Below are 26,170 nucleotides of genomic sequence, written 5' to 3'. Positions count from 1 at the left end.
ATTACAGAACATTTACACTTTGTTTCTACTGACATTTACACTTACACTTTTGGATGTTTACTTTTACTATAGTTTTGACATTTACACTTTTGATGACATTTACACTTTCAGAACAGTACATTTCACTTTGTTTCTACTGACATTTACACTTACACTTTTGGATGTTTATTTTTACTATAGTTCTGACATTTACACTTTTGATGACATTTACACTTTTATAACAGAAAATTTACACTTCATATCTGAGGACATTTACATTTACACTTACACTCTGTGCACATTTACAGACTTGGTGAAACAGAATGGGGTTCAACCTGATAGGCAAGAGCTGTGTAAGGAGGTGGAGAAGAGGTTTACACCGTACATCGGCCAGGAGTTTGGGGGTGTTGATGATGCAGTGACTTTTTATAAGATATACGCCATTGTTTGTGGGTTTGATGTACGTAGGTACACAACAAAAAAATGGCGTGGCGGTGAGATCAAGTCAAAGCTCGTCGTCTGCAATCGAGAAGGTTTCGCTCACAAGAAGCCCAGAAAAGATCAGGATGGCGGAGTGGATGGGGAGAATTCACAGAGGATATTCAGGGTCACTAGAGTGGGGTGTAAAGCGAGGATACGACTATATATGAAGAATGGTCTTTTAGTAATTGACCGGTTCCACGAGGGTCACAATCACGAGCTTATCTCACTTCGGAGACGACAGTTCCGAGAAAATTGTCGCGTAACATAACAGATTATCACAAGATGATAATCGTGTCAAACTCAAGGGTTTGTAATACATAATCAGTCTCTATACTAAATAAATAATTCCATTCATGTTATATTTATATGACGTATCTGTGAATGATTAATTGGCAGCTGAAGATAGGAGCAACAAAAACATACAGAATCTACAAAGAACAAGTGAATGGATACGAAAACATTGGAGCAAGCTTAAATGATTTTAAGAACTTCCATAGGGATGTTAAATGTTTCATTCACGAACGGGATGGTCAGTTGTTTGTTGACCATTTCAAGGAAATGACTGAAACAAGAAAAGGTTTCTACTTTGACTATGACCTTGACGATGATGGCAGCCTACGTAGGGCCATTTGGGCGGACGGTACCGCCCGAGATAATTACAAAATTATTGGTGATGCGGTGTCATTCGACCCAACTTACTCCACCAATAAGTATTCTATGGTATTCACACCATTCACAGGTGTTGACCACCATAAACGATCCGTGACGTTACGTGGGGCTCTAATTGCAAGGGAAGATTATGAGTCGTTTAATTGGGTTTTCAGCCGGTTTTTAATAGCAATGGGGGTAAGGAACCCGAGTACATAATTACGATCGGGACCTGTATTATCAAATCTGTCCCTCTTGTTTTCAAGACAGCGCGCCATTGGTTCTGTATGTGGCATATAATGAACAAAATGCCAAATAAGTTTGGCGTATCGAGAAGCGACTATAATGACTTCATCTGTAAAATTGATAACATTATATGGGACGATGAGCTTGAGGCAAACAGAATTTGATGGTCTCTGGGAGCAAATAGTTCAAGATCATGGTGTTGGCGTAAATGATTGGTTTGCAGATACATATGCTATAAGGGGACAGTGGGTGATGGCGCATTGCAGAGACTTGAGGATGGCGTCGATTATGAGGACAACTCAAAGATCAGAGAGCGAAAATAGCTTTTTCAAGAGGTTTGAGCACAAGTCAGGAACATTGGTTGAGTTTTGGATGCGTTTTGAGAGCGCTATGGACCAACAAAGACATACACAAAAGCAGCTTGACAACATGGATAAGCACTCGTCCGCAACGGCGTCAACACATCTGGCATTAGAGATTCATGCTGCAAAGGTGTACACCTATTCAGCTTTCAACCAATTCAAACAAGAAGCCTTCTTCTCAATTGATACATGTAGAACAGGAGGTTTCACTGAGAGAGGCGAAATAGAGATAACTATTGTCAAAGATTCAACCAGAAAGAAGAATTTTGAAGTTGTGTACAAAGATGTAGTTTACACTTCCTATGACATTTACACTTTCTGTTTTTACCTCTTTTAAATTCCTATAACTTAACATTTACACTTCTAATAACTTAACATTTACACTTCCCATTAGTTTACATTTACACTTCCTATTAGTTTGCATATACACTTCTATTAACTTAACATTTACACTTTACAATTGATGACATTTACACTTTACATCATATGACATTTACACATGTAAATCCCCTATAACTTAACATTTACACTTCTAATACCTTAACATTTACACTTCCTATTAGATTACATTTACACTTCTAATGACTTAACATTTACACTTTACAATTCAATACACTTTACATCATATGACATTTACCTCTTTCTGTTTTTACCTCTTTTAAATTAATATAACTTAACATTTACACTTCTAATAACTTAACATTTACACTTCCCATTAGTTTACATTTACACTTCCTATTAGTTTGCATATACACTTCTATTAACTTAACATTTACACTTTACAATTGATGACATTTACACTTTACATCATATGACATTTACACATGTAAATCCCCTATAACTTAACATTTACACTTCTAATACCTTAACATTTACACTTCCTATTAGATTACATTTACACTTCTAATTACTTAGCATTTACACTTTACAATTCATGACATTTACACTTTAGTTCATTACATTTACACTTCTAATACCTTAACATTTACACTTCCTATTAGATTACATTTACACTTCTAATTACTTAGCATTTACACTTTACAATTCATGACATTTACACTTTAGATCATTACATTTACACTTCTAATGACTTCACATTTACCCTTTACAATTCAATACATTTACACTTTACATAAGTCACACTATTTTTAACGTTCACACTTACATGATAGCTTTATCTGATGACACAGTACACGTAAAGCAAGCTGCAGCTTGTACGATGTTTGAAAGAACCTAATCCTATGCCGCCATATAATATGGATTTTTTCAAAGAAGTGGGATAAAGACTATACCAGAAGATTATGTTTTGAATAGATGGATGAAAGAGTATCTCCGATTAAGGATTTTCACATCTAATGGTGAAGGAACAGAAAACATGCAAGTCATCGATGAAAAACAAATTGCAATGTCAATAATGTGGTCGAAGTTCATGAAGTCAGTAGGGCTCCTTCGAGACAAAGGAATAGCTGATGTTGACAGCTTTTCCACTGTAATTAGATCATTTAGACAGTCCCTCTCACCATTAGAGGAAGTGTTGAATAAAAATCAACAAATGGAGAAATTTCTGAATTGTACGGCATGTGAGGTAGTCACGATATTGCCACCAAAGAATTCGAAAAACAAGGGGACCGGAAAAAGATTGTTTGTCGACAAAACAAAAGCAATGGTGTTGGCTAGGAAACCCAAACGTAAGTGTAAGAATTGCAAGAGAATGGCAAATCACGACAAGAGAAATCGCCCTAACCCCTTCTCAAAGACACACGCCATTGTGCGAAGGGTCGTCTCGAACTTAAGAGGATGAAGGAGAGGAGGAGGAAGAGCTGGAGTCGGGAGAAGAATAGACGTCGATCGTGACAAGTGTTGCTTTATATATTTTGAGTGTGTAACTTAAAACTTTGATGTGCTATAACTGGAGCGGGCGATAAGGAATTGGTCTCATGGCAACAGAACTTTGAAATGCGATTGGTGTAACTTTTAGTAACACCAACGTTAGAGTTACACCGCATAAGACCAAAATCTCTCTGTTTTATTAGATAGCCAAACATTGTGTTACTTGAACTTATTTTGGATTACTTATGTTATTTCAAGTAACAAATTACACTTATTTTCAAATAACTCGGTGTTAACATTTACACTTCCCATGTCAAGACATTTACACTTCCAAGAACTTCACATTTACACATACTATATCCTCACATTTACACTTTGAATATCTTCACATTTACACTTCCAATTTACTCAGTTTTACACTTGATTTGTTCACATTTACACTTCTCCTATATTCAAATTTACACTTCCTATTTGTTCTTAGTTACACTTTTTTTGTTCACATTTACACTTGGGTCATCACCACATTTACACTTCCCATGTCACCACATTTACACTGCATTCAATTTTATTTCAAGTGTGTTTATATTGAAACTTTCAAGATGTTAAAGTTGACACTAACAGTGTTAACATTTACACTTTAAGTTTGTTAACATTTACACTTACAAGCAAATGTGACTAAATTACAAGTGTGATAACAGTTACACTTGCAATTTAGTCACATTTACACTTTGAATAAACTATGATTATAAATGCCAACAAATAGTCAACCATTACACTTCATTAGTGTAATTTACAATTACACTTCATTACCAAAGCTTACACTTGCAAAACATTATTTACTAAGTTCAAGATTGCCAACCAAAATACCTTTTAAAAAAAAATATGTCCACAAATTGTTCACTTTTTCGACAACACAAATTAATTTTGCGCTTCTTTTGTAACTTGGCCCATAAATCTTCTTTTTCCAAATGATAAACCCATTCAATTTTGCTTCAAAAATGTCTCTGTTGACATTTATGTCAGCTAGAACAAGCGTCGCCACCAACTCGACTACCAAGTACCGTCGATTCCTCTTCCTCTCCAAGTCCGGATGCTCAAAAGGTAGACCCTCGTACATCAAAGATATACATCATACGTAAAATCCCCGATTCTCGTTATGTTAGGAAGGGGTGTTTGGCGCCTGAACGGGATTTGCCGATGCTCAAAGCTAGTAATCTCATATCCCCCGTCCGTTCGACGTCCAAATAATCGCTAACACCGATGCCACTTGGCGAGTAACATTGCACATTTCGATCGATCCCAGTTGGCATGATGTTGGTAGTCAAGGAGATCCACGGTTTGTTGTCCAAAATTTATACACACGCATGCAAAGTGACCACCAATGTTGACATGTACGAAGATAAACTCGGATTCAAAGTTGAAAGTTTTATCACATCCTGGATGAAGGTATCCCAAATGTGATACAAACGATCGCTGATGTCATTAGACCGTGAGCCTCGCTTCACGTATATCCATAAGCTGCATGATACATTCCCTGTTCGGGGAGTGAGTGAGACTTCATAATAAAAGAAAGAACTAATGTATAACTTTGAGGCTTTGTGCGCCGGGAGGACGGGGGGGGTGTACCATATGACGTATCCCAAAGAAGGCCATCCTAGGAAGTAAGTGTTCAGCAGACTTCAAATGGTTCAAAGAAAAAGCCCACGACTCAATGACAACAAAGACATTACAACCTCGGGAAGCATGGTCATGATGTCGGACCGGCGCAAATGTCGCATGCCTACTGTACCAAGAGATTGATTCACTGCAATAAAACACACGTATAATAGTAAGAAATTGAGAAGTAGTTACAAATTAAATATCGTAACGAATTGGCCCTGTTATAAGAGACTGGCAGGAACTAACGAATTTTCAAAGTTGTAGTCGTCTAACAGGCAATAGTCCACCGCATGCTTTCGACGTGATCGAATACCCCTGACCAAACTTTGATTGTTCCGTAAGAAGGTCGAGACAACAAGAGTTTGCGTACCAAATAGCCCCACGACAATTGAGCAACCCAAGCCATCCCCCCCGCCCCGGGGACGGCTCCGTACGGCTGACAACGGTTGGCTACCCGACGACTGCGCTGACGCTTGAACAACAGCGGGGCTGCTTTCCGCCTGTATGGCTACAGGATTGACCACAGGGCTTCCTTCTACGCGTTTAGGGGGTGGGACTGCAACACGAGGTCGTTTACTGTACGTAATCTCTTCCTCATCGTCCAGACTCCGCTTCTGTGCAACATTGGAGACCAGGTTTTCCAGCGGGTTCAGACCTTGACCATACTTTTCTCTGAATTGGGTTATCCTTGAGCGAACGCTCTCCCTCACTTTGTTATGGTCACTCAGGATAAGAATCGACACCACTTCAGCCCGGACGAGGTTCAGAACGTCCATCTCACCTAAGGCGCAGTCAAATAGCTTCCCATTGAAAAGCAGCATGTGTATCATCATGTACACCTCACAATCAAACGCAGAATAACCCGTGCCTTGCCATTTAAATTCGACATTCAAAAATTTGAACCCAGCAACCTTTGATCCTCTGACAAACCCTTTAGACTCCAGATACGCACCCATTAAATCACACTGTAAAAGGAATTAAAAAAAGTCAATTGAAGAACAGTGTTTACAATTCCAGAATACATCAACACTGAAGAACAAATTACGGAATGCTATTTATAATTATTACCGCAATACGGGAAATTCCAAAATATGGAAGCTTCTCAAAATCATCGTCGTATCGACGGTTGTCCAAATACTCTATCTGCTCGAAAACGAAGTTTATGCATGCACAGCTGTAATGATCATTATTGCCAGATAAGATCGGGATGAAGACCTGTCGGGTGTGACAACAAATACATAAAAGATACACTCAGTAAAAAATTCAAATTTACTTTTTCAATAATTCGTCACATTTACAGTCCCTCTGTCATGACATTTACACTTTCCATATATTCACATTTACACTATATATGTCATGACATTTACACTTCGTATTTAGTCACCTTTACACTACCCGTCTCATAGCTTTTACACTTCACTATATGTCACATTTACACTTCCAAAGTGCTGACATTTACACTTTCCATATTTTCACATTTACACTTTAAATGTGATTACATTTACACTTCCAAAGTGCTGACATTTACACTTTCCATATTTTCACATTTACACTTTAAATGTGATGACATTTACACTTCCTGTTTAGTCACCTTTACACTCCCTATGTCATCACATTTACACTTTCTATATGATCACATTTCCACAATACATACATCATGGCATTTACAGTTCACTATGTATCACATTTACACTTCATATTTCATTACATTCACAATTCACAATATCTCACGACATTTACAGTTCACTGTGTCTCACGTTTACACTTCATATGTCATGACATTTACACTTTACATATTTTCACATTTACACTTATGTGTGCTGACATTTACACTTTCTATTTAGTCACCTTTACACTTTCTATATAATCACATTTACACTATACATCATAACATTTACACTTCACTACGTATCACATTTACACTTCATGTTTCATGACATTTACACTTTCTTCTTAATCACATCCAGGCATTTACACTTTCTGTGAAAATCACATATACACTTTCGGTGTGATGACATTTACACTTCACAATAGGTCACATTTACACTTACCATATCAGATCCAAGTTGAAATGGAGACAAACAGGATTGAATCCAAGCATCCCACCCAGCCCAGATTTCGTCCTTTTTGTCAAGAACAATGCCTTTCTTCTTGGCTTTCCAAATTTCCAGTGCAGGGCTCTGTTCAAACAAACGGCAGCGCTATTAAATTTAGACACTTAAGTTACAATTAAATTGGAACTATAAAAATTGCATTGAGTGAGGATAGGGCAAGTACAGTGTGACTAAGCCCGAAGAAACAACGAGAGGATGCAACTGGTGCAGTTTGGTCGTACATCATCTTATTGATTAGTAGGCACCAACAATCAATTACAGAATTCATAACTTCCTGTCCAGGTTCAAGGGTTAACATGTCTTCCCGTGACACGAAGAAAAAATCTGAAAAAACTGCCAATTCTTCCCTACAAAAAAAGTTTACTTTATATAAGGCAAACATGGTTACGACAACATATAAGTATTAATATGTTTAACATAGAAATTAATCGACTCACCCTTTCAACCAAGCTTCTGATTTGTTAAATACGTAGTCCAGGACGTATTTCCTTTCCTTAAAAACACCCCTAAATAATTGCTTATTCAAATTTGCAGGTCTACAAGAACAAAGCCCCCGCTCGGCATGGGTTCCCCACAATCCATGGTGCAAGTCAGATTCTCAGGGACCACTTCCATGCACTGTAAGGGCTCAGGTGAATGAAATAGGAAAGGATGGTGATCCATATTACTACGCGGGACATAAATTTCCCGACCATCCGCGGGAACGACTGGTTGAGAAGGGCCTGCCACATCAGTCGTTCCAAAATCCTCACCGGAACCCCCTTAAACGCCTCGGCTAGCTCTGCAGAGATATAAACGTACACCGAAATTCCGGAACTTAAACTCGGAGGAGGGTGCTTCAACAATAACCTTATCCGAACCCTCTCGCAACATCCATGGGCTTGTCATCATTCTGAAATGAACCAGGGCAACCAGGTTGTTCAGTAGGGCCCTCACCTTCCTCATTGACCATGCCACTACCAATCTCTAAACCTTCTTGCGATGCATCTTCACGCACTGTGGTCGAAACAACGCCAAGCTCATCATCCGGTGCTTTCGTACCACTGACTTGGGGTCGGTCAACGGGCTGTTCCACTCCCGGTGCACCGCTAGCATCCACGGCCTCACCAGGCACTAGTCCAACCACGAGTGGTTCGGGCCCGCGGCAGAGCCCCTGCTCTTGGGACGGCTCCATGTCCATGCCCTGCACAGCCTCATCCTGGACTGTCAGTGCACCACCCTGTGCCACTCCAATGTCACCCCTGTCTGACCACTTTTTCAGCGCGTTATCAATATCAGCTGTCGCTATAAATTTCAACTCAAATGAAGATGATCCATCTTCAATTGACGGGACTACCACATCCGCACCCACCTTGTTTACTACTTTTGAAAAAGACGGCTCCATATCCATACCCTGCACATCGCCAGAAACAGGCCCCTGTTCTTGAGCCAGCTCCATATCCATACCCTGCACAATCTCATCCTCACCTATCTGTACGCAGCCCTCTGCCGCTTCACCGCCACCATCCCCAACATCTGCCAAACCTTGCAGCGCATTATCAATATCAGCAGTCGAAATAAATTTTAGTTGAACTGAAGATGAACCATCTTCAGTTGACTGACCTACCACATCCGCATCACCCTTATTCGTTGCTTCTGACTTACACTTCTGAACAACATCTTCAGCTTTCTCTGGGGCACCACTAGTGTCAGGCACTTCCCCTCCCAAACTTTCCTGCTCCTCGTTCAATGAGGACTTTGTGTACGCTTCTTCAACTTCATCCGGGCTATAAATTTTCTCTAGAATCTGTCGATCAGTGTATTGAGTCAAGTCGTCGGTTAAATCTAGCCCGCATTCCTCTTCCTCTCGTCGACAGGCTTCGTTAAGTTCAGCGGTGTTGTAGAAATTAGCGGTCTCCATTACCTCTGACATCGCCGCATCACCGCTTTATCACCCAAATCAGAATCTTCTCGCAGTGATACAGTGCTCTACGAGGCGTAAACTCGAACTTAGGAGCCTTGGTCTTTTTTTTCTTGCCTGCCTTTGTTTTTTTCTTGGCCACCTTCCCAACATCTGACAATGAGGGAGCGTTATCATTATACTTTTTCATTTGGGAAGCTAAATTTCCAACTTCTTCAACATATTCCTTCACCTTTGCTCCTTCAAAAAAAGCTTGCGTCGCTTGTGACGAACAAGATCGATTGAAGAAGTAGCACCCGTTGTTAAATTCTTAAGCATTTCAAATTGCATCCGTATACCAGGAATAGAAGGCCACAATGTTCCTTTGAATCTTCAAGTACAGCTCGTGTACACCCTACAAATTGGTGACAAAAAAAGATTTAAGACTCTAGATACACAAAATATATCTGCTCAATATATATATATATATTAAATATTTATATGCGATAAATTAAATATTCATAACATAAATCCTACATCTACAGCCCTAGCTTTCAACTCATCGTCATCTTCAACACCGGGAGGGAGTTCAATCTGAATAAACTTCTTATCGGGTGATGTACCCGACGTTGAAATCAGAAGAGGCGTAGGTCTAGCCAATGGCGCCTTGGGCACGCCAGCTATAGCCAACATCGTATTACCAGTGTCGTTCTCATCAGGGGTCTTGTTTTGACATCGCGGGTACATCACCTTCGACAAAGTTAGGCGACCCAAAGGTGGACCCACGTCCACTCATCCTTTAACCTCTTCGATAGAGTTTTCGATCCCAATGCTTTGAATAAGTGGAAGGCCATCTGGGGCAACTCTTGCCACGAATCATACCGAAAAATAAGTAATCATAAGGAAAGGGATACAACCAAGCGATGTGATCGCACGTTGCGAGCCTCTACGCAAAGATTAGCTAGACATTCCAATACATACGAGCACCAGTCATACTCCGGTATGGCACTCACATCTTCAACCACTTTCAAAAGTTTGATTTCAATGCCGTTGTTCAATGTCGGCGCAAGGAATGATGAAATGCTAAGAAGCACAAACAAAGCGCGGAATTCATCGCCTCCATCTTTGAATTGCTCTGACTCAATATAATTGAAGACGTCTCCTAAAGGAATAGAATCAGAATTTGATTTCACTTTGAACTTTTTGCGCCACAGTTGTTTTATGCGCACATATTTTTCATCTTTAGCACCAGGCATGTGTCCAAAGAGGTACTATTTCCATCTCTCTCTCACCAACAGGTAACATGAAACAGTCATAGACATCGTACTTAGTAACCATAAACTCCTTCAACTCCGACGCCCTGAAAACATGAGAACCATCGCTAAAAGCCTCAAGAAATTCAGGAACATGTGAAAGCGGGAAACTTCTGAGTTTAAGATGAAGTAGCCCCCCAAATCCAATCCTCTGTACAGCAGCTCGTTGGGCAATGTTAAGCTTACCAATAAGCTTGTGAAGCCGGTTGGGGCGACACTTGACGGAAACAGTAGGGGTAACTTCTGGTTGTTGTTCACCTCCGTGTACTTCTCCATCGATACCATCTGAATCAGAACAAAAAGTACATAAGAAATGCACAATGATCGTCAACCTATAACAAATACATTTACATTTACACTTACTCTATCCTCACATTTACACTTCCAGAATCTTCACATTTACACTTCCAATTTAGTCAGATTTACACTTTATTTATTCACATTTCCACTTCTCCTACACTCACATTTACACTTTCATTATCTTCACATTTACACTTCCACTTTAGTCAGATTTACCCTTTATTTGTTCACATTTACACTTTATTTATTCACATGTACACTTACTCTATCCTCACATTTACACTTCCACTTTAGTCAGATTTACCCTTTATTTGTTCACATTTACACTTACTCTATCCTCACATTTACACTTCCAGTATCTTCACATTTACACTTCCAATTTAGTCAGATTTACCCTTTATTTATTCACATTTACACTTTATTTATTCACATTTACACTTACTCTATCCTCACATTTACACTTCCACTTTAGTCAGATTTACCCTTTATTTGTTCACATTTACACTTTATTTATTCACATTTACACTTCCAGTATCTTCACATTTACACTTCCAATTTAGTCAGATTTACCATTTATTTATTCACATTTACACTTCTCCTACACTCACATTTACACTTTCATTATCTTCACATTTACACTTCCACTTTACTCAGATTTATCCTTTATTTGTTCACATTTACACTTTATTTATTCACATTTACACTTACTCTATCCTCACATTTACACTTCCACTTTAGTCAGATTTACCCTTTATTTGTTCACATTTACACTTACTCTATCCTCACATTTACACTTCCAAAGATCTTCACATTTACACTTCCAATTTAGTCAGATTTACCCTTTATTTATTCACATTTACACTTCTCCTACACTCACATTTACAATTCCAGTATCTTCACATTTACACTTCCAATTTAGTCAGATTTACCCTTTATTTGTTCACATTTACACTTCTCCTAAACTCACATTTACACTTCCATTATCTTCACATCTACAGTTCCATTTTTGTCGATTTACGCTTTTAGTGTTCACGTTTACACTTACTCTATCCTCACATTTACACTTTGAATATCTTCACATTTACACTTCCAATTGAGTCAGATTTACGCTTTATTTGATAACATTTACACTTCTCCTATCCTCACATTTACACTTTCTGATTGTTCACATTTACACTTTTTTGGGTTCACATTTACACTTGGGCTGTCCTCACATTCACAGTCCCAATTACATCACATTTACAATCCCCAAAAACAGGCTCGATTAAAACCCTCACAAATACATTGTCACTACCCATCAATTCAGATTTACACTGTGAATTTAATTAAATATTCAAACACACAATAAAATCACAGAAATTGAAACACACAAAAAAATTGAAACACGCAATACAACAATTACGACTCAAGCATAAATTGCAAAATAAAAAAATTTAAACAAAGAAAAGAATAAAGGATGATCAATGAATTACCTTCAAGCTGAGGTAAAGAAACAAAGATAGGAACTACAAGGGTTTGAATGCGATAGAATACGTAAAATAAATTGATTTGTTGTATTTGGTAAGCAAGAGAATGGAACAAAGAAGGAATAGAAAAGAAATGAAGAAATGTGAGATGAAAGACAGGAATAAGGAAGGACGGTTTTTTGAAATTATGAGGAGGTTGTATGATCAAGTGGAGGGAAGTTGAATAACGTGCAAGTGACTGATGAGAGACATACATGCAGAATGAACAGTAAGTCTAATAGCCTAAGGAGAGAGGTAATTAGTCTACATATTATTTTAATGTTATAAGTTGCTTTTTGGTGTAATCTTAGCCATTCATCCTCACAATCTAAGGGCTCTAAATGGGACTTATGGACTTAATGACTTAAGGTGGACTCACTTGATCCTCTCTCTCTCTCTCTCTCTCTCTCTCTATATATATATATATATATATATATATATATATATAGTGTCAAGTTCAAATGAGTCCCTTATATTTTTTGAGTCCATAAGTCCCTCCCACAACCCTTAGATCATGCATGGTGGAAGGTTGAGATTGAAAGCAAGAAACACACTTAACACTAATTAATTTACTTCTCTCTCTAGTTTTAGTAATACATTCACTAATTCATTATCATACACAATTAACACCACCTTTTGTCTTATATTTCCAAGTTTGTGAAAATTTTGTTAACACTTTTCCTGTTTCAGTTTTTTTTCGTTTTTTTTAGACAAGTTTTCGACATTTTAGGATTTTACGAGTGTAATTCTAACAACAAAAAGTGTAACTTTAATCTACGAAGCGGTTTTGACGGATATTATTTTGAAATTTGTCATTTTAAGGAATGTTTACGAGAATTTTGCGTCTTACGAGTTTAACTTCAGTCTTTTTTGACTGATTTTGACGAATAATATTTTAAATTTTTGTAATTTTATCACAACTTATTGCAATTTTAGCATTTTACGAGTGTTATTTTAACGACAAAAAGTGTTATTTTAGTCAAGGAAAGTGTAATTTCAGTCCAATGAGAGTGTTATTTTAGTCCATGAAAGTATTATTTTAGTCCAGGAAAGTGTAATTTCAGTCCAATGAGAGTGTTATTTTAGTCCAAGAAAGTGTAATATTAGTCCACTGAGAATGTAATTTTAGTCCATTGAGAGTGTAACATTAGTCCAATGAGAATATGAGAATATGATCAAGTCCATTGAGAGTGTAACATTAGTCCAGTAAAAGTAAGTGTAATTCTAGCAGAAAAAGTGTAACTTTAGCCGAAAAAAGAGTTATTCTAGCAGAAAAAAGTATAATTTTAACAGAAAAGTGTAATTTTAATGGAAAAAAGTGTAATTTTAACAGAAAAAAGTGTAATTTTAACAACAACAAAAAGTGTAATTTTAACAGAAAAAAGTGCAATTTTAATGGAGAAAAGTGTAATTTTAACAGAAAAAACTGTAATTCTAACAAAAGTATAATTTTAACAGAAAAGTGTAATTTTAATGGAAAAAAGTGTAATTTTAACAGAAAAAAGTGTAATTTTAACAACAACAAAAAGTGTAATTTTAACAGAAAAAAGTGCAATTTTAATGGAGAAAAGTGTAATTTTAACAGAAAAAACTGTAATTCTAACAATAAAAAAAGTGTAATTTTAACAGAAAAAAGTGCAATTTTAATGGAGAAAAGTGTAATTTTAACAGAAAAAACTGTAATTCTAACAATAAAAAAAAGTGTAATTTTAACAGAAAAAAGTGTAATTTTAATAGAAAAAAATGTAATTTTAATAGAAAAAAGTGTAATTTTAATAAAGAGTAATTGTAATTCTAGTAAAGAAAAGTGTAATTCTAAGATGAAAAAAGTGTAATTCTAACAGAAAAAAGAGTAATTATAGCAGGAAAAAGAGTAATTCTAGGAGAAAAAAATGCACATCTAAGATGAAAATCAACAAATAACCTTAGATCTATTTATTAGATCTAACTAAAATAAAATGATCTAATATAACAACAATTGAAGAAAAATGAGGAGATGACATTTTAAATATATCTAAGATTAAAATTAACAAATTATATGAGATGTACTTATGTGAAATCTTTTTTTTCGATCTATTTCAAAAACCTAGATCTAAAATTTAAAAGATAATGAGAAGCCAACAATCACAACTAAAGTTTTAAAAAAAAAAAAAAAAAAAAAAAACGTCGAAACACTGAAACAAAAAAACAAACACAAAACAGGTAAAGAAAAACAAAACAAGACACAACAATACTAAAAATCATCGACTTACTGGGAAAAAAATAATATTATCTCGTTTTTTAACAATAGATTCAAAATTTTTAAAAATCTCGTTCTAAAAATCACACATGAAAGAAAAAAAAATGAGAATCTCGTTCTAAAAATCACACACGAAAGAAAAAAAAAATGAGAAGATCTCGTTTTCGTCGGAGATCTCGTTTTTTGAGATCAAGTAAACAAAGGAGATCTCGTTTTTTGAGCCTAAGTAAACAAAATGAGAAGATCTGTGGTGGTGGTGGTGGAATTGTTTATAATAACACCCACGACAAAAGTCGAAAAAAAAGTCGAAAAACAAAAGTTAAAAAACAAACCACCAACCACTACTCCATAAACTCCAGATCTGGAGGAAAAAAAAAAAAAAAAAAAAGTTATGCTGCCGCGGGGGAGAGGAGGGGAGAAACAACAGAGGAAAAGGAGAGTAGGGGCGACGGTGGGTTACGGGAGTGACGGTGGTGGTGTAAGGCGGCGGATCTAGGTTGTTGTCGTTCTTGCGGTTGCTGTCGGAGAGAAGAGGAGTCGGTGTTGGTTGCGAGTGCTGTCGTGAGGTGTTGTGGTGGTGTCGTGTGGGCTGGTGGTGGTGTCGGGGTTGTCGGCTGATGGATGTGGGTGTGGGTGGTGGTGGATCGGTGGTTGGTGAGTGGGTGGAATCGGGTGGAGGTAAGTGTGGGAGGAGTGTGTGGGGTGGCGGTGGAGGTGAGTGGTGGAATGGACGGGGAGGTGGCGAGAAGGGTGGAGTTGGCGGTGGGTTTTGAGGAAGTTGGAGGGTTTGATTTTTTGGGATTATTTTGTTGGGATTTTGGAAATATTTGGGTTTTAGAGGGATAAGCTTATTGAAATTGTGTGAGATGAGAGAGAAAGTAAATGAGTGGAAAGGTATATATATTAAATTAGTGGATAATTAGGGTTAGTTAAAGATCAATTAGTTTATGTAGAGAGATAGTGGAAAATTAGCTAATTAAACTCTTTTTTTGCTTTCAATCTCAGCCCTCCAACTTCCCCATCCAAGGCCTCTAAGGAGGACTTATGGACTCACATGTAAGACATGGACTTTCTTGAACCTAATACTATATATATATATATATATATATATATATATATATATATATATATATATAAGTTTAGTGCAGTAATTAGAAACCATAAACATTAAATCATTATAGTAATATATTTACTATAGCTGAATCAAATTCTTCCTCTATTTTTACGTTTAGTCAGCCATTTACCCTTTTTTGCGAGCCAAAGATTGATAAATAAGATTAAATGAAATTAAAAAGTGGATTAATGCAACTGAATAATCAATTAGTCTCCCTTGTGACATGCACTATCCGTCACGAGTGAGAGACGGGTCGATTGCATATCATATTATGTTAATATGGGTAAAAGTGACTAATTTTGCAAATGTGTCATTTCATCTCTATTTGAACTATCATCATAAACATTTACAAATGTTACCATTTTTGTCTAATATGTGACCACTTCAGTTATTAAAAACATATAATTTTATTCATCTTTAAATTCATATGATCATACGAGAGTACAATGTTACCATTTAACGGACTACATGTTTTGATTTTAAGGTGGTCACATTTTTTTTTTACCATAAGAGGGTTCAAATGTAACCATTTATATCCATATATATTATCATTTTAAGACTAAGGTGGTCATATTAAAAATTATTACATTTTCAGACTATGGCCGTCACATTTTTATGACCATAAGAGTCCATATAATGTTACCATATCAGAGCATATTATTGTCATTTGAGAGTATATATATAGTTTTAATTAGATGTTAACAATTTTAGTTTAAATGGTAACATAATATAATGTTTACAAAGGAGACTAATATGTGACCACTTTACTAGTAAATTATTACAAATTATTTTCCAGCCAACTTGCACACCATCAAGCCTATTTCATTGTCAAATGGTTCTTTTCTACCCATTTTCAGCTTGTGACGGATAGTGCATATCTTCAATGAGAATTTGTGCTGAATAATTGATAGTAAAATATTCAAAACAAGTGTCTTTATATTTGAAAACAACATCTTTTTATGGTAAATGAATCATCTGTATGAAAATGACCATGAATAAATTAGTGAATTGCTACAAATCCCCTATATGCTAAAAGATAGCGAAAAGTTCTAAGTTTTCATGCCTATAACACATCCCCTATTTCAATATAATCTCCTATCTATTTCTGTTTGATGTAATTCCCAATTAACTTGATTCTCTTGATTAATTTTGTTGTTTGATTTTTTTTTTCTCAAATCAAAATGTAATGATGAGAAATGTTAAAATTAATGAATTGTCAAATTAAATTCTATAAGTAAATAATACACTAACAAGTAAAATTCTACATATACCGTGCATGGATTGCATGGAGTATATACTAGTCTTACACTAATTTATATACTCTAAATTATCATGAATTACAAAAAAAAAAAAAAAAAACAAAATAAGGATGAAGATTACAAGTAGCAAAACAAATTAACCTAAAAGCATAAGTATATAAGGTAATTTACCAAAAAAAAATGTCATCACAAGAGGAAGCCAACTATGGAAATATTGAAGGCATTGAGAATCTAGCCTTAGACCCCTCCACAAATTTAATGTGTTTCATATGGTTGCTCTTACACTTTGCAAACGGATCACTCGGGTCAGGTGGGATTCAGGTTAGTTCAGACTTGGTTATTTCAGGTTTGGAAGAACTCGACTCAGATTGGATTCGATTAGATCAATTTTGATTGGGGTTTTCGGTGAAAGAACGGCGAGTCATCACATGTAGCAGCGGAAGACGGAAATGCGCTCCTCCTATTGCATTTAGAAACTTGTAAAACCGGGTAAAAGGACATATACTTTATGTGTAGACAATAAATTGGTGTAATACCCCTCATATTCTATGGTTATAGGACCCTTTGTGTGTGTGTCTAAAGTACAAGGTAGACAATGAAAGGTTAATAGAAAACTTGCGCAAATGTGTGATAAGTTGGAAATGTGATCACTTATTTTAGGGCCATTTTCAAACGGTCATATCTAGAATTGTAGAGCTCCGTTGAGGATGATTCAACTTGGAGGTGAAAGCTTATTGTCTTAGCTTTCCAATGCGTAGTCACAAGCTTGATTCCGATAAGTAACGAAGAAATGACAGCTGTTTGAAAATTAGTGCGTAAGGCTGAACTCGCTGAGTGATGTTACGCGTTAATACTCTTTGGTCTCTTTCCTAATTTCGGACTTTCCTAAAATATTCCTAATATTATCGTATTATATCACTCTTTGGTCTCTTTCCTAATTTCGGACTTTCCTAAAATATTCCTAATATTATCGTATTATATCTTATCTCAATTATTATTATTATTATTATTATTATTATTATTATTATTGTTATTATTACTATTGTTCTTGTTATTGTTCTTGTTATTGTTGTTATTATTATTGTTGTTGTTGTTGTTGTTGTTGTTGTTGTTGTTGTTGTTGTTGTTGTTGTTGTTGTTGTTGTTGTTGTTGTTGTTATTATTATTATTATTATTATCATCTATTTCACCTAACATAAATCTTTTTTTATTATATACTCCGTTCACCTATCACTTTATATTCTTTTGCTTAGAATTAAAAATCACAAAACATAAAGAGAGAGAATTTAAGAGAGAGAAAGAAAGTTAAGGAGGGTTTGTTCATCTTTTCATCATATCTTAAGATCTAAATGTAAGTAACTAGTGAAACCGTCTTATAATTAATTAATCTTATTTATTAACACCGTTTACCAAACCCTTGACCACCGTTGACCCATATCTATGACCGTTTACCGGTGTTAGCCAGTGTTGGCCGGCCGTTGACCGGAATTGACCATTCAGTTTGACCACCGTTTGACCGTCGTGAAGGGGGCGTTTTTAAGGGGCGGTTTTTGTGTGTTTGTCGAGTAGTTTTTACATCTTAATTTAAGTAATATTGTTATATTATAATTATATGTAATTTAAATTGATTAGGAGAAGATTTGGTGGAGAAACACTTATAATTGATTAATTGCTTAAGTTGCTTGATTATGGAAGATTTGTTTAAAATGTAGGATAACTACTCAACTGAGTTATCATTATTGGTTCATCTATTCATGAGAGCATTATGTTTGGATGGATATTAGCCTTTCGCTGGATTATTGATGTGGATTATATGTTCTGGATTATTTATTGTTGATGCATATATATTGGCATAGTCATTTGCATTGGATGACCAGGCTTGTTCTAGATGATTTATTGTCGGTTCCATGGCATACGCATTTGGACTTCCCAGGCTGGTTCTGCAGACTTGTCTATGGGTAATTTTGTGTGATTCCTCAATTGTGGGTTGAGATGATGTGATTACCCCGGGCCAGAGATTAGCGGGATCAATGGGTGTTTCGAGTAATGATCTCAGCTGTATTTGCATATTATATCATGTCATGCATTATCATATTATCTTTGTTGTTGTTAGTTAATCTACTCGACCTTTTGGTTGACGTGTGTTGTTGTCCTGTCAAAATAAATTTGATGCATACTTTAACTGATGGCGTCCTGTAATGACCCATTTAATATTTCTGGTTAAATGGGGAGCAGATTGAAATAGCAGGTAATTGAGATAACTGGCTTGGGAGCTCGGGCGTGCGTGGCTACGGAGCATTCAGAAGAATCTAGCATCACCTAATTCAGACGTTATTTATATATGTTCAGACGTTATCTATTTCTGCTGCGTAAACATGTAATTAATATTATTATTTCATTAAGTTGGCATAATTTAATACAACCATCCTTGGCTATTTAATAAAGTACTTTGGATTTTGTTACCTTTATATTCATTGCCTCAGGAAACTGAGATGGTAACAGTTCCTTTTATTTAGGAATGCCTAGTTAAGGCTCTTGGATAAGTGGGGGTGTTACAAATGTTCTTAACCCCTAAAATACGGAGTCTCTAGTGTATCCACACCGGTAGATAAACTAACGCTCTTAACTCTAGAGACGACCCCGGATATAAAGAAAGCATTTTTCTCACTTTAGTATATGTATGAGACTAGGTCGATATACGAACTCGTATATTGTTATCAAATAACAACGCAAGTATTACTATTTATAGCAAGATGAATCTTAGGCACTAAGAAATACACTTAGCTAAGAAATCCCATGTTGAAAGGCACGTAGCATAGTGATTAGAAAATGAACCTATGCAGATATTAGAAAAATATGTCGCCATGGTCTTTTAATTCAATATCACATAATAAAGTAAATAACCGTAAACGTTAAATATCGACTGTAAGTGTGTGACTACATAGATTCATTGCTAAACTGATAATAATCAATCTCATTAACTATTAATCGAGGTTGGCGTCTAATAACATTCACCGACGGCCGGATAGCGTGAATACGAATATTCACTATACTCCACTGTACTCAAACTTGGTAAAGGACACTGTATTTATTTCCCACCGTCGTTCCAACTCCTAATCGTCCTAAGGTATGGTTTCACTGTCCAGCCTCACTAGACGACCACTATGTTACATGTCAATCATTATTGGTCAAGAATGACTTTAAAAAACTATTTCCTTAAATCATTCGTCTACCCTAGCCAAGGTTTTTATATGACCAATAATATTAATGAAAACATAGAGTTCAACTCCTTACCTTGAGCTGACGGATTCCATCTTGACTCACCACTAATTGCATTGGTACTCAATTATACCCAATGACCATTCAACTAGCATTTTTATACACTAGGTGTCCGATATCAAAGGACAAAAAATAGTCTTATTAACTACAATGATGATCTCAGGTCAAAGAAAAACAAAATATACAACTACTCCGTCAGAGAATTTCCACATTGACAGTGCATAGTGATAGAGTGTGTCACTCAACTACAAAATAATATTTGTACTCAACAAACTACTTTAACAAGCTATAAGTAGAAGTCGAACCCAGAGGACGGTTTAGCTTTTTAAGTTATAGAGTGCTTAAGGTAGTAACAAGGGGTGTCACATTGATTTTGTAGGAAGTAAGGATCAACTAACAACTACTAACAACAAGTGTAAATGAATTAAAACAAGGCAAGTATGTAAATGGGGGTGTAAATAATTGACTAAAGACACTAGGGTGTTATGAGTTCATTGAGGTAATCAAGTAATAGGTCCAAGGTTGTGAGCTTCGTTATTTAGTCAAAGTCATGGTAGAATAGGGCCGGAATTTTTGGTCCTACGTCCCATAGGTCGAGTGTGGTTGACTTATGGCGTACACCTGATCTCTAATACGTGTATTTTATATAGTCTTTTTAAGTCTCTTATGCACGTATTTCTATGCGATTCTCGTGGTTCTATGCTACGAAATGCCCCAAATATTCTACATTGGTTTGTTTTGCTTTATTTGAAGGAATGGACCTGAAAGTAGCAGAATCAAGCCTTTTATCGTCCGTTTTGCTTGCATTTAGAGGATGAGTGGATCTGGAGCGGAGACGATGCTGTCTTGGGACGTGTAAAGTCATTTCGGAAGCTAAATCGACAAATCATAGCTGGAAGTAACGACGCAATGTTACTGGCTGAGTCAAAGTCACTCGATTGATGTCTTTATTGATCGATCGAGTACTTTTGGACAAGAGAAGACCTCGATCGAATGCTTTTAGTGTTCGATCGAATTGCGCATAATTGGAGTCCTCGATCGAGTAGGTTTTCTACTTAATCGAGAGGTTTTGCTATGAATATTTTCGATCGAATAGTTCTAAATTGCTCGATCGAGTAATTCGCTAATGGGCTCGGGCTTCTTTAGTTTAGTTTCGTTCTCTAGGTTTAATAATTGTCTTTCCTATAAATAGGAAAGACGACATTAGGTTTTGGACCACTTCATAAATCACTTCATACATTACTTTTCTTTTTACTGTTGAACACTGTTTCTCTCTCTTTTCCGAATCTAATTCACTGTAACTCTCTTTCTGTTTTATCCTTTTTCTCTCTTATATCTTTATTATGTTGATTATTCCTTTATCTTTCACTCTTGCCTTATTTACTAGTATGCATAGCTAATTCTCCTGCTAGGATTTAGGGGATTCGATGAATTATTGTTAGTTGCTAATTAGGTTTATAGATCCTTTATTGCTATCATGTCTTTGTTGTTAATCACTGCTATTAACTGTTATTAGCTGCTTGAATTGATGCATTTAGCTAATTTATTTGGTAAGCCTTAACCTAGACCGGAAGGTTGGAAGAGGTGAGACCTGCAGTGAACATTAGGATGCTTTAGTGATGGCGGAAGCTAAGCTATTAGTGTTTTAGGGCGAATTGAGACCAGAAGGAGATATTCGTTGCCCTTAGACTGATAGAAGTGACCGATCTGTGACCTTCGCTACAATTATCTGACATTCATTGATGACCCGATAATCCTAGTCCTCTCTCTTTATTTTTAATCCCTCTTATTCCCTTCTCTCGCTTTAATCTCATTTAGTTTAGTTCACACAATTCAAACCCCCATCTGGTGACCGTAGACAGACTAGAATTAACAAGTAGATAGTGACCGCCTCCCTGTGGAGATCGACCCTACTTACCGCTGACTTCTGTTAGTAGTACTTAGGTATTTATTTTTGGTACTGAAACGACAGTATCAAATTTTGGCGCCGTTGCCGGGGAGGCAACTATTTATTTGCTTGTTATTTTTGTCTGTCTTTAGCCTGAAGGGATTTATCCCTTGAGGCCATTCTCATCTTTTTCTTTAGTACTGTTTTGATAGATCCTACAGGTCCTACCTAGACAGTTCTAGGTAAAATATCGTCAAAGGGAAGGCTTGAGTACCTTTGACCTCCACCTATGTTCCATCCTATGGTACATCAGGTTGTTTATTGTAAGAGATATGGTGCTGCTGGGCAAAATGCCACTGTTTGTTTGACAGGGAACGATGAAGTTTGCGCGTTTAAGCAGCGTAGACAAGCCAGTCAACCTTTTGCAATTGTGCCGCCACATCCGCTTTATCAACGGGGCTATCAAAAGCCTTCATTTATTTGGCCACCGCAACAACAAGCTCCTCCTCCTGGTAGACAAAAAGAAGAGATTGCAGAACTGAAATCTTTGATCAAGACACTTACATTTAAAATGCAAGAGTATGATAGATATATGTACGCTCAAATCGATGAGCTTGAGTCTCAAATAGCTCAGTTAGCCACTGAGACGACCTTTTGGCACGCAGAGAGTGGTCTTACCCATGGAGGACCCGAGTTGCCTATCGACGCTGATGATTTGTATGACTCGGAATGCGATTATGTATCTGAAAATGAAGCAAGCTACGAAGATTTCTGCGCTGCACTAGAACAATCACTCGATCGAGCTAGTAATAGTGTTCGATCGAGTGAAATGTCTGAGGAAGTGTTCGATCGAACAGAAAATTTTACTCGATCGAACAACAACTCTAAGGAAGATCTCGATCGAGCATGTTCTTGTGTTCGATCGAGTAAAAATCAAGAGGAAAGCTCTCGATCGAGTTCTGTCTTTACTCGATCGACTTCTTTGGCCATGGAGAGCAGTGATTTGTCACTTGGGTCCGTTTGGATGACGAATTTGCTGAAGATAATGGTTATGGTGAATCTCCCCTTTTCAAAGCCGAGCTGGACGCGCTAGAGGCTATGATATATGGGACAGAACCCACAGAGGAGGGTAACGAGAAGACAGCTGAGTCAGTGATTGCTTCTAGCATGGAAGAGGTAATATATTCTTTTGTCATTGATTCCGACATTGAGAGCGACCAACCTGAGGTAGTTAACGATAATTTCATTATTGTTAGTATTATTAGTACGCTATCTCATTTGACTCATGTTTTTTCTTTTGATGCTCTACCCCCTCCCAGATGGACAAATAATTTAACAAATTTTCACCATACTTGTCATCAGAAATTCGTTAAACTGAAACGGTGCCTTAGATTATTTTTAAATGCTCCCAAGCTCTCAATTTTCCACTAACGGATAATTTGAGCTTTTATATTCCTCCCGTAGCTGGAGGGCAGGATTACTTTGTGGATAAATTTGGGAGTTGTCATAGGAAATTCGTTAGGCTCAAATGGTTGCATGTTTTAATTTCTTATTTTATTTATATATTATGGTGCTACTTACATTTTTGTGTAGTACATGCGCAGTTATTTGATCGATTTCTGCGTGCTTTGAGTTGTTTTGACCAGGCTACATTAGAATGGCTGGATGAAGAAAAGAAGGTCGAGCTGGGACCTGTCTGAAACTAGCGCTACCCGGGAGGCAACCCGGAGTTTTTTTTATTTTTACTTGTCTTTTCAAACATTTTAGCTTTGTGTGTAATAATTGGTTTTTAAACCATAAACTAGAATAGTTAAGCTAGTTAAGCTTGTTTTGTTAGTCTCGCGGACTGTTTATTGCGTCATTGTAGGAATCTATTATGCATGGCTCGATCGAGTACTTTATATACTTGATTGAACCCTTTTGTTGATGATTTCACTCGATCAAGCAAAGCTTCTTCTCGATCAAGTGCCTGCCAACAAAGATCTTTCGATCGAGAGCCCTACTTCCTCGATCGACAGCTTATGCAATCTAATGTACTCGATCGAGTACTAAATCTTCTCGATCGAGTACCATCGCGTGAATTTGGCTGATTTACTTCCTGTGACGATGCTACTAAGCTATACGTGACCTCCCATGTTGCTGGATGGTTTGAGGAGGTCCCTACTTCGCGTAATCTTGTGAGTTCTCCGCATCTCCACTCTCTCCTTTTTAGTTTGAATTTCCTTTCCCTGTTTTTGGGTACAATGAGGGCATTGTTCGGTTTGGTTTGGGGAGGTTATGCATCCATATCTGTGTCTGCATATTGTTTTTATTGCATTTCTGTTGTCACGTTTAATTTCTGTATGCATTGTTGTTTATTTTCATAAAATTCAAAATCTCATAAAAATAGAAAATTTTCAAAAAAAAAATTCACGTTTATTTTAGCATATAGGCCGAGTCGGAACGGTAGTTTTCGATGATGAAATTGCACTATAATTTGTCTTTTTGCTTAAGCCTTGCATTAAACTGTTATCTTATTAGCTTTGTCTTATTGCATATCTACGAGTTAATGTTAAATTTAGCTGAACAAATAGACTTGACCTGAAATTTTGGCAAACTACTTATAATTTCTAAGGATTTAGAGCCTATAAACTGATGTCATTTATGACCGGTTTCAAGTAGGATTGTGAGTAGTTACTCCTTGCATAACATGTATCATTAATTGCACATATATGAAATTCAATTTTTTTTGCCTACATACGTTCGGGTTAGTGGTTGGTGTCACATGCAGGGAGGTACTTACATTTCCCCTTTTCTTTCATTTTTACCCATTTAACTCCACATTAGCCAAATTTGCCTTTTGACCCTTAACTACATCCCAAATTTAGCCTGCCTTGTCAAGCTAGTTTAGTGTATGTTTTTGCGGTATATATTTTATTGGTCCGAATTTGGTTTGTATTATATTGATTTGGAGTTGGTAGAAAAGAAAGAAGGAGGATGAGATGAAAAAAAAAGAAGAATTGAAAAATGAAAAAAAAAACGTGAATCATAAAAAAAAAAAGAAGAAACCGAAAAAAAAGAAGAGAAAGAGAAAAAAAAAGTTGTTTGATTGTCGACGGTTTTACTCCTATGCTTTAATTAAATCTATTGAGGAGTATGTTCGGTTCGGTTTGGTGAGTTTGCATGCCAAATATGGGCGTTGTGCTTAATTTTAATGGATTAGAGATGGATATGTTCCATTTGGTTCTGTTCAAGCACTAGCCTGGTCGCCTATACCTCCACATTCCCAAAAATGTTTTGCCTTTTCTTACCCATTGCCTCACTTTACCATAATTTTGTAAGCCCTCGGCTGTGACAGACCTTGTGTGGTTGGAATGTATGTACGGTAGTTAGAATTGTCTATCATATTAGTTGCATGCATGTTTATGTGGGTCGTAGTTTAGGTGAGCGACTATTATTCTTCTTCTCTTACATTCATATGCTTACCCTTTGCTTCATGAGAGAAGAGTGACCCGTGAGAGTCCAATTTTAAAGGTCTTGCAAGGTCGAAGGTTCAGTTTTATCATAAACATCCTACAAGTCGTTTGCATTTGGCAGTTTTCGCTATAACTGTTAGTGCTTGCATTAAATCGGTTTAAGTGGGCATTTGTAGCTAGCTCTGAGCTTTCTTTTCCATTCCTTTAGTTTGCATATAATTTACTTGAGGACGAGTAAAGGTTCGGTTTGGGGAGATTTGATACGTGCATTTTATATAGTCTTTTTAAATCTCTTATGCACGTATTTCTATGCGATTCTCGTGGTTCTATGCTACGAGATGCCCAGAATATTATACTTTGGTTTGTTTTGCTTTATTTGTAGGAATGGACCTAAAAGTAGCGGAATCAAGCCTTTTATCGTCCATTTTTCTTGCATTTAGAGGATGCGTGGATTTGGAGCGGAGACGCTGCTGTCTTGGGACGTGTAAAGTCATTTCGGAAGCTAAATCGGCAAATTATAGCTGAAACTAACGACGCAATGTTCCTGGCTGAGTCAAAGTCACTCGATCGAAGCCTTTATTGATCGATCGAGCACTTTTGGAGAAGAGAATACCTCGA

At 36.7% G+C, this 26,170-nt stretch overlaps 2 protein-coding genes across 2 annotated transcripts in view; both read left to right on the top strand.

Annotated features, from left to right (window-relative positions):
- LOC141595340 (protein FAR1-RELATED SEQUENCE 7-like) overlaps positions 1–1,329 on the top strand; it is a 28,499-nt gene extending 27,170 nt beyond the window's left edge. Inside the window, exons 2-3 of the mRNA XM_074415304.1 lie at positions 288–586; positions 859–1,329. Of these exons, the coding sequence (XP_074271405.1) occupies positions 288–586; positions 859–1,329 (770 nt within the window). The remainder of the gene's footprint in view (positions 1–287; positions 587–858) is intronic.
- Positions 1,330–1,746: 417 nt separating this feature from the next.
- On the top strand, positions 1,747–3,519 carry LOC141595339 (uncharacterized). The gene is made up of 3 exons (XM_074415303.1): positions 1,747–2,038; positions 2,891–2,939; positions 3,033–3,519. The coding sequence occupies exons 1-3, from the start codon at positions 1,747–1,749 to the stop codon at positions 3,517–3,519; spliced, it is 828 nt and encodes a 275-aa protein (XP_074271404.1).
- The last annotated feature ends 22,651 nt before the right edge of the window (positions 3,520–26,170 follow it).

The sequence above is a fragment of the Silene latifolia genome, chromosome 8, assembly GCF_048544455.1.
Source record: "Silene latifolia isolate original U9 population chromosome 8, ASM4854445v1, whole genome shotgun sequence".
Taxonomy (NCBI): Eukaryota; Viridiplantae; Streptophyta; class Magnoliopsida; order Caryophyllales; family Caryophyllaceae; genus Silene; species Silene latifolia.
This window is presented reverse-complemented; position numbering and strand designations above follow the sequence as displayed.